Source organism: Salvelinus sp. IW2-2015, linkage group LG33 (assembly GCF_002910315.2).
Source record: "Salvelinus sp. IW2-2015 linkage group LG33, ASM291031v2, whole genome shotgun sequence".
Taxonomy (NCBI): Eukaryota; Metazoa; Chordata; class Actinopteri; order Salmoniformes; family Salmonidae; genus Salvelinus; species Salvelinus sp. IW2-2015.
Genome location: NC_036872.1, coordinates 33,758,896 through 33,768,864, shown reverse-complemented (window position 1 = coordinate 33,768,864; position 9,969 = coordinate 33,758,896). Strand labels below are relative to the sequence as shown.

At 40.3% G+C, this 9,969-nt stretch overlaps 1 protein-coding gene across 1 annotated transcript; it reads right to left on the bottom strand.

Annotated features, from left to right (window-relative positions):
• Positions 1–1,416: 1,416 nt before the first annotated feature.
• On the bottom strand, positions 1,417–4,031 carry LOC111957947 (5-hydroxytryptamine receptor 1A-alpha-like). Its single transcript, XM_023979061.2, has one exon. The coding sequence runs from the start codon at positions 3,800–3,802 to the stop codon at positions 2,522–2,524; it is 1,281 nt and encodes a 426-aa protein (XP_023834829.1). The 5' UTR covers positions 3,803–4,031; the 3' UTR covers positions 1,417–2,521.
• Between the last annotated feature and the right edge of the window lie 5,938 nt (positions 4,032–9,969).

The window sequence follows — 9,969 nt, the reverse complement described above, 5'->3', positions numbered from 1 at the left end:
GTTCTGAAGTCAGGTGTATATTTTCATTATTAGTGACAGCTAACATATGACAAAATAAACCGTAATTAAAAGAGCAAGTCATGCCATATCTCTGTTGCCTGCAATGATGTCAATTGTCTTAATTTTCTTCAGGTTGCATCGGGGGGGGGGGGGGGGGGGGGGGGGATAGACATGATCCATGCTTTCTCAGTCTACCACCTGCACCCACGTCATGATCATTGCTTCTAGACCAGAGAGCTGTGATGCCTGCTGGGAGTCAGTGTGGTTCTGTAAGATAATGTTGTAACCTATCCCACTGTTTCTCTTTTTTTGTCTTTCTCTGTTGTATTCTATTCAGGTGCCATAGAGTTTGCGATTTGAAAGCAATGCTTTCTGATAACTTTAGGAATCTGTTTCATATTTATATGAAAGGTTCTGGTCTACATAATGCATTTACATGTATGGTTAGAATCCATGTAGATCGTATGTGTTAGAATCATGTAACGTATTTCTGTATGTGGTTAGAATCCATGTAAGTATTTCTGTATGTGGTTAGAATCCATGTAACGTATTTTCTGTATGTGGTTAGAATCCATGTAACGTATTTCTGTATGTGGTTAGATCCATGTAACGTATTTCTGTATGTGGTTAGAATCCATGTAACGTATTTCTGTATGTGGTTAGAATCCATGTAACGTATTTCTGTATGTGGTTAGAAATCCATGTAACGTATTTCTGTATGTGGTTAGAATCTTTATTGGAATGCATTCAAGGTGCCTCAAGCTTTAGTTTCCATTTACAGCTACCCTGAACCAAAGCCCTGCCTCTTCTGTAAACACTGAGTGAGTGTGTGTGTGTGTGTGTGTGTGTGTGTGTGTGTGTGTGTGTGTGTGTGGTGTGTGTGTGTGTGTGTGTGTGTGTGTGTGTGTGTGTGTGTGTGTGTGTGTGTGTGTGTGTGTGTGTGCGCGTGTGGTGCGTGCGTGCGTGCGTGCGTGCGTGCGGCGTGTGCGCGTGCGTGCGTGCGTGCAGAAAGATACCAGTCCTTGACACCATATCTTAACTGTTTCCGTTTTTAAAAATTGTACATCTCATTTTGCCTTAGATAGAGTTGATAGAAGTTGGAACTGTTTAACTCAATACCTCTTTACTGTGCACATAGCTCTCTCACCCACTATCATCAGATCAATACAATACCCGTACATAGCTCTCTCACCCACTAACATAAATATCTCACACCTCCCAAATCCACTTCATATTCAGTCCAATATATACTATACTGTCTGTGTCTGTATTAGATCTATGATTCATTCAACATTGCGTAAAGAGTTGACCTCTCCATTCGTGAAATTAAATAATTCCAGAATAACAGATTATACTCAGATAATTTAATCTCAAAATATGAAATTTCATACAAAACGCTATATATCCATTTTCAGAAAAGTTTGTAAATTAGCTTTTATTGTTGAAATAAAATATGAAAGAAATAGGTGTATTTTTTCATTATCTAATCATGGCATGGGGTTGTTCAATGACAGACATGTATTTGTTTATCTTTTATCACTTGGTGGTTTCATATATCCGCCTCACTATCAGAAATAGGTAGTACTGCTAGGTTGTACACAGTCAAATGTAACAAATAACTACATGTTTAATAAAGGACTGTATAAATGATACATTTGTGACATCAATATTTAAAAAAAAAATCAAAAAAATAATTAAATAGAGTAATATGTTATCTGTATGTAAAACATTTACATTTGACATTTTTGTCATTTGGCAGATGCTCTTATCCAGAGTGACTTACAGTAAGTGCCTTCATCTTCACATAACTAGGTGAGACAACCACATATCACAATCAAATATACAGGATAGAACATTCCATTCCAGCTAAACAATGGATGGATATATAGCGTTTTGCAAAAAACACATTTAAAATCCAATAATCCAAAGGACAGTCATATTTTACACACACATGATGGTGCCAGTACGCAATCCTTTTTTAAATGAAAAAAACACAAATGTGAGAAAATATATTAATATAGCGTTTTGGAAATAAACTCGTCATATTTCTTCCTTTTCTTTCTTTTTACAAATGTCATTGAACGCTTTCCTCGGTTTGTGCGCAAAGAGTAGACGTTACAATCAGAAGTTGTAGTTTTTCGATCGTTTTTATTGTTTCAGTGCTACAAAGCTTGGTGTGATCTAGGACAGAAACCCTCGCGTCGTAGTCGCAACGCAGCGCGCGTGTCTCGTGGATGGCAATGCATGAATTCAGAACATTGTATTTGAATGACACATCTTGCATGGGAATACGATGCCTCGCAGATATTTACAATATCGAATATGCTAGACAGGAGCAGCTTACACAGCATATGCAAATATACTTCCTGTCTCTCTCCACGCCTCACTGTATATGTGCCGTAGGCTATTCTGTTTCTAATTGACACCGTAGGCTACTGTCCCTGAAAATAACATGTTTATTTTTTGTGTTTCATTAACTCATTGGAATGAAGTTAACGCTAACACTTTACGACTAAATGTCTCACGGTCTGTGGAATTTGCATCTTATGATCTTAGTGAAAGCACTTTGGAAGTCTTTGTTAAAGTAGGCATAAATTATGGGGTTTAGGAGAGAGTTCGAATAGCCCAGCCAGTTGATGACGGCGCCCAGCCACTCTGGCATGTAACAACTCTCCGCACAGAAAGGCAAGACCAGCGCCACGATGAAAAACGGCAGCCAGCAGAAAATAAAAGTGCCCATGATGATACCGAGCGTCTTTACCGTTTTCCGCTCCCTGGACAGAGCTATTTTCCTCTTAGCCTCCGTGTTCTTTTCGTTCCTGTTCTCAAAGCCTTGTGAGGACTGTGGAGTGTTGGGGAGAGGAAGGTGGTTCTTAGAATTGTTGGTCACTTCTATGATCTCCAACGACTCGCCGTCCTCCCCGTGCTTCACCGAGCCGTTTACGCACGGGGAGTTGAATGTAGGTTCCACACTGCGCTTCCAATTCTTGCCCCCCGCCTCTCCATTGATCTTCTTGTGGGAAATAGCCGGCGACACGGCCAAGCACTTGTCCGACACTTTTGCCTTTTCCGATTTCTTTACAGTTTTCCAAACCTGGAACCTGGCTGCCTTGAATATCCGCCCGTAGAGGACCAGCATGAGGATAAGAGGGATGTAAAATGCTCCGAACGTGGAGTAGATGGTATAACCTGGGTCCTGGCTGATGGTGCAGGCGTCCGGGTTCGCCCTGTCCTCGGCTTTCCTCCAGCCTAACATTGGAGGGATGGAGATTGAGAACCCAATCAGCCAAGTCACGCTGATTAACAGCACGGCTCGCCTGGGTGTCCTTTTGTTCACATAGTCTATGGGGTCCGTGATAGCCCAGTACCTGTCCAGGGCAATTGCGCACAGATGCAGAATGGACGACGTGCAGCACAACACGTCCAGGGAGATGAATATATCACATATCTCCTGTCCCAGAGTCCATTTGTTCAGGACTTGGTAGAGGGCTGCCATGGGTAGTACCAGAACTGATACCATGAGGTCCGTGACGGCTAGCGAGCCGATCAGATAGTTGGCCACATTCTGGAGCGACCTCTCCAGCGCAATGGCGGCGACGACGCACGCGTTGCCGAATATGGAACAGAGGATGAGCGCGCCGAGCAGCAGAGAGGTGACCACCTGGTAACTCAGCTCCACCTCAGGCACACTTCTAGACCCCGTTGAATTCTCATTGTCTCCCCACTTTGGAATGACATCCACGACGTCGGGGAAGTCTGTGGTCGAATTGCTGTTGTCACTGATGTTGTTTATAAAATCCATAGTGCGTCAGGGGCATGGGACACCCGATAGGCGCGCCCGGTAGGACTGGACAAGGTAACCAAATGGGGAACCTGGAGGCTCAGTCAGTCCCTCGTGCTGGCGCCGGTGTGAGTTCTACCGGGGTCCATCGGAGTTCCTGTGCCTGTACCCTCGTTCCGAGGACGCATGACGCGTAGTGGTACCAGTGTGTGTGTGTGTGRGCGCATGTGTTTATTGGCGGTCGGGGCGCTCACTGGTCCTGCAAATGATCTGCGCCTGGTGACGACGTGAATTCATTTATAAGCTACCAGCAGCAGTAGGTATACGTCAGACGGTCGCCGCGGAGTTCTGTTTCTCTGCTCTCCCTTGTGGAGTCCTTTCGATAGCTGCATAATAAAGATAAAGAGCGGAGGTTCTCCCTCTTCTGTTTCTTTTCTACTTAAAAATATATATTTTCTCATTATTTGCTATATATTCTTGTGTACCTCTGTAGCCTAATCAAATTGTGCAATAAACTAAAGTAGTTTCCTGCATTGCGAGTAACTATTTCTTTATCAAATAAAAATAAACGTTTTTRGTTTCAGTCGATTGATATTTAGTTTTAAATTAATTGCAAGCTGAAAACGCGTTTCATCTCATTGGACATAGAGGAGTAATTCTCTTCAAATGATGACAACAAAAGATATATTTATCAAAGTACAAAAACTAATATTATTTAGCAATGTGATATAAAATATGTTAAATATAAATGGTTTTTAATTCATAATATATGTCATTCTAAATGTGATTGACAAATAAGCTCATTCCCAAAATGAGTGGAGCCTGTATGCGGTATTTCAGAACCAAGGACAGCTCATTGCTCGAGTCCAGAACAGAAATATGCTGCCATCTGATGTAAGGAACGAGAACTACGGCTGCACACATTGGAGCTTGGAAGAATGTGTGGTTTTTTGAACCACAGATGAGGAAAAAGTCAAAGTGCGAGTGAGAAGCTTGCTCACGCAAGTTCATTAAAATCCCATGCCAAGGTCGTCTATAAGAAAGAAACACCCGAACAACCCAATAGCCTAACCAACGATAGGCTATTGTTTTATATTAGCCTATTAGGTCTAGATTACTTAGTAAAGGCACTACCGGCTGAGGTCAATCTAATTAATTTGATTCAATGCAATCTTTGAGGACTGTAACCATGGAAATACATTGTGTTTATGCCTATTGATAAGCCATTGTCAACTTCCCGTCTATGGTTATTTTGCTCACTGTCACCATTTGTTTACATATTATTGATTTCATACAGAAAAAAACATATGTTTGTAAATGCAACTACGGCCATGTAAATAATTGTTAGGCTACTCGTTTTGAATCCACCGGTGGCACCTTGTGTGGCAATAAAAGTTACTGGTCTGTCTGCCTTACACCTTAGAAATAGCCTAGGTACCAGCATTTTTATCTAACATGACACTCCTTGCCACTCCTGTCATTTGCCGAATAAGTCATTTGTCCAGTCAGTCGAATAGCATTATGGTTAAAGTCATTCTACAGATTTAAAATTGGCATACAAACGCTTACATAATTTGCATTTTGACAGCATTTTGAATCTCCCATAGTAACCGTGCCATTCCAAACACAAAAACCGTGAAAAAATTAACGAAAGTACAAAACACAGTGGCATGAGCTTCTTTTTATCTTAAAATTAAGAAAATCCCGCCGCTGAGAAGCTTACGGTATTATAATATAGATTAAATTATTATATAAACGTTTTAAACGAATAGCCTATCAATTTATATTCCTGTATCTGTTCTCTTCGTTAGTTATCTATAATATTTGTGGGATGTTATAGCTATAGTAAACGTGTATTAATTAATTATTTGCTGTTTGGAATCCAACCGTTGGATCAATAAATTACTGTAGGTCTAAGAAATTATTGCAAACCTATTCTGACTAACTTGATGATTGAATGTGTAAATGTTTAAAATAAAAACTACATTGTTTTAATGTTGTTGTTTTTTTAGGGACAGATACAAGAGTCAATGTTTTAATTGTATCTATTCCTAACAGATTTGGCTATTATTATCTATTTATATATTATTAATTCTGCCGGACACCCGGAAGACTAGCTGCTGCCTCGGGGATCCATAATAAATACAAATACAAATGACTTCAAAGCCGGTGAATACATCCAACTGGTATTTACGACTTCATAGCTGAAAATTACAAAGCAAAAGACAGTGAAGAGGATTAGCCTACCACCTTGGATAAATAAACATTCAAAAGAAAAGCTTGAGTGTTGAGAAGGTGTCAAATGTGCACCTTAACCCAGTATTATTGTTTAATTGCAACAAATTGTTATGGAAATCATCTATATTTAATAAAGCCCAGAGCGATTTTTTTTATTTTTTTTATACCACGATTCATTGGGTTGGCCAAAGCAACAGAACAGAAGTTAAATTCGCTAAACAAAAAAAGATCCCTATTGCGTCATCCTGCCTAATGCTATGTTATGACATCACTGAAGGCTAGTAGTTTTCAAAATTCTAAATGTTATTAATAATTATTGCATCATCATTTATCACATGATGACGTCACGCCTGCCATCTCCAGCCCTATAAAAGGGATTCTCGGCCGTCTAAAATGTATTCATAGTCTTACTTATTATCAATCACAATGCCAAGAAGACGCAGAAGATCCAGCAGCCGCCCTGTCCGCAGGCGCCGCCGCCCCAGGGTGTCCCGGCGTCGCAGGAGAGGAGGCCGTAGGAGGCGTTAGAAATGCCGGGTAACCCTCCCGACACCCTGGTAGTGTAGAGCTGTTAAAGTCTGCTTAATTAAAAGATGGGCTTTTAACTAAAACTGTTACGACTTTGACTTTTTATTGTTAAATAGTTTTAGTCAGTAGAGTTCATTAAGGCAAGTTATACGATTATATAAACATTACAATGCATTCATAACAGATTTCACAACACACTCAGTTAAGTGTGTGCCCTCAGGCCCCTACTCCACTACCACACATTGAGGCTAACGGCCAACAAGCTTTATCAACCATAAATTAAAAGCACAGCTATCATGCTGGTAAATAAATTATAGTGTTAAAAAACATTTTTGCATTCAACTGCCGGAAATGTTATTATTTAGGTAATTTCCTTAAAGGTGCAATCAGCAGTTGCTACATACATTTTTCAAATTAAATTAATTATATGTAGGACTGACTACCCATTGATTTTTGAAGAATATAACTAAATTCCTGATGAGCTTAGTTCAACTGTCATACCCCATCTGAACCCAAAATATAAGCTTATTGTACTCCAATGTTTGTAAACAAAGTAAATTTAAAAAAAAAATTTTTAAACGCTATGTATATATATATAGCCTCAAAACATGGTTAAAACCCAATTTTTTTACAGTTGCTATGTCTCTTTTCATGGTCACTTCCCCAGTTCAGGGGGAAAAGTGAGTGTTTAATGCAGGAGCTGTATTTACTATGCTCTCTTCCAGGACAATGTGGAATTCTGAGTTCTGATTCAACAATTATTTACTCGCTGAGGACAATAGGGAAGAAGTGGCTATTCTTAGAAAACAGGTGTGTTGAGAGTATCACCGCCATGTTAACACTCCTTGAGTGAAAGGCCAATGCCTTCCAGGCACCCCTCCTTAAAGAAGTTTCACACTCCCCTGGAAAATGGAACTGGACCGTGGCTTCTGGTGTATTTAATGGATGATAGATACTGTCACCAATCCTGCCGCCCAACTATGGAAGCACATTACCCGCCTTAGGCCAAATGGAGGGAAGCGGCCTATGGCGAATGGGGCTTCTTTGGCATTGGGAAGCCCGACCCAAATCCACTTGTCAAACAGCTTTGCCCTCCTAGCTTCAGAGGTTCCTGCACCATCATCCCCTATCCGGACTTCTTCCCAGGGGGATTCTGCCTGGGATTCCGCTTGGGATTCTGCCTGGGATTCTGCCTGGGATTCCGCCTGGGATTCTGCCTTGTACTTGGATCCTCAACTTCCAGGAAGACTGCCTCAGACTCGGATCCACTGCGCTCCATCTCTCAGGTGTCTGACGCATTGGCTCCTCCATCAGCAACACTTGGTCAAGCCGCCCGCATTTGAAAAGAAACACTTTGAAGTTTGTGAAATTAATGTAGGAGAATATAACACATTAGATCTGGTAAAAGATAATACAAAGGAAAAAACATGCGTTGTTTATTTTCGTCATAATTGAAATGCAAGAGAAAGGCCGATATATGACTTAGGATTCAAGGCGCAATTTTGGCCACTAGATGGCAGCAGTGTATATGCAAAGTTACTCGATCCAATGAACCATTGCATTTCTGTTCAAAATGTTGTATCAAGACTGCCCAAATGTGCCTAATTGGTTTATTAATACATTAGTTCATAACTCTGCACCCTCCTCATACTATTAATATAGCATGGTATTCTTTCACTGTAATAGCTATTGTAAATTGGACAGTGCAGTTAGATTAACCTCACTAGGGTAGGGGGCACTATTTTCACCTCCGGATGAAAAGCGTGACTAAAGTAAACGTTGCCTGCTACTCAGGCCCAGAAGCTAGGATATGCATATAATTGGTAGATTTGGATAGAAGACACTCTATAGTTTCCAAAACTGTTAACACAATGTCTGTGAGTATAACAGAACTGATATGGCAGGCYAAAACCTGAGAAAAATCCATCCAGGAAGTGGGATTTTTTTATGTTTGTTGTTTTCTATTGAATGCCATTACAGTATCCATTGACTTAGGACTCAAATTGCACTTCCTATGGCTTCCACTAGATGTCAACAGTCTTTAGAAATTGTTTCAGGCTTGTATTCTGAACAATTAGGGAGTAAGACCACTTTGAGTGAGTGGACCCTGGGAAGTTGCCAGACCTGTGTCCTGCGCACGACCGAGAGCGCACCATTCTTGTTTTTCTTTTATATTGACGACGCTATTGTACGGTTGAAATTTTATAGATTATTTAGGCTAAAAACAACCTGAGGATTGATTATGAACATCGTTTGACATGTTTCTACGATCTTTACGGATACTATTTGGATTGTTTGTCTGCCTGCTGTGACTGCCTTTGAGCCATTGGATTACTGAACAAAACGCGCCAAAAAAAACGAGATTTTTGGATATAAAGAGGGACTTTATCGAACAAAACAAACATTTATTGTGTAACTTGGAGTCTTGTGAGTGCAACCATACGAAGATCATCAAAGGTAAGGCATTTTTTATATCGCTATTTCAGAATTTTGTGTCGCACCTGCCTGGTTGAAATACGATTTTCATGCTTTTGTATGCGGGGCGCTGTCCTCAGATAATCGCATGGTTTGCTTTCGCCGTAAAGCCTTTTTGGAATCTGACACAGCGGCTGGATTAACAAGAAGTTAAACTTTATTTTGATGTATAACACATATATTTTCAAGAATGTTAAATATTTGAATTGAGTATTTTTGAATTTTGCGCTCTGCAATTTCCCTGGATGTTGGCCAGGTGGGACGCTACCGTCCCAGGTACCCATAAGAAGTTAACAATAATTTAAGCTTTCTGCCCATATCAGATATGTCTATCTGCTGGGAAATGTTCTTCTTACATACAATCTCATGCTAATAACATTAGCCTACTTTAGCTCAACCATCCCGCGGGGGGACACCAATCCTGTAGAGGTTATATAATTCCTTTGAAGATACAGTGGTAGCAATATATGGTTATAATATCTACAGAAGAGATCGGAATGCCAATGGGGGAGGTGTTGCTGTATATATTCAGAGTCATATTCCTGTAAAGCTTAGAGAGGATCTCTTGTCAAATACTCTTGAAATAATATGGTTTCAGGTTCACTCACCTGTCTCACTGTAAATGAGTGTGGAAGAGGTAAAAAAAAAATAGGTTAACCTGTCTGACTCTGGGGTTCCGCTAGCGGAACTCCTCCCACATTCCACTGAAAAGCCAGAGCGCGAAATTCAAAAAATATTTTTTAGAAATATTTAACTTTCACACATTAACAAGTCCAATACAGAAAATGAAAGATACACATCTTGTGAATCCAGCCAACATGTCCGATTTTTAAAATGTTTTACAGCGAAAACACCACGTATATTTATGTTAGCTCCCCCAAATACAAAAAAAAGACAGACATTTTTCACAGCACAGGTAGCATGCACAAAACCAACATAACTAACCA

What these genes read in the sequence shown, in the direction of transcription:
- LOC111957947 (XM_023979061.2), bottom strand. Translation starts at nt 3,802, where the DNA reads ATGGATTTTATAAACAACATCAGTGACAACAGCAATTCGACCACAGAC.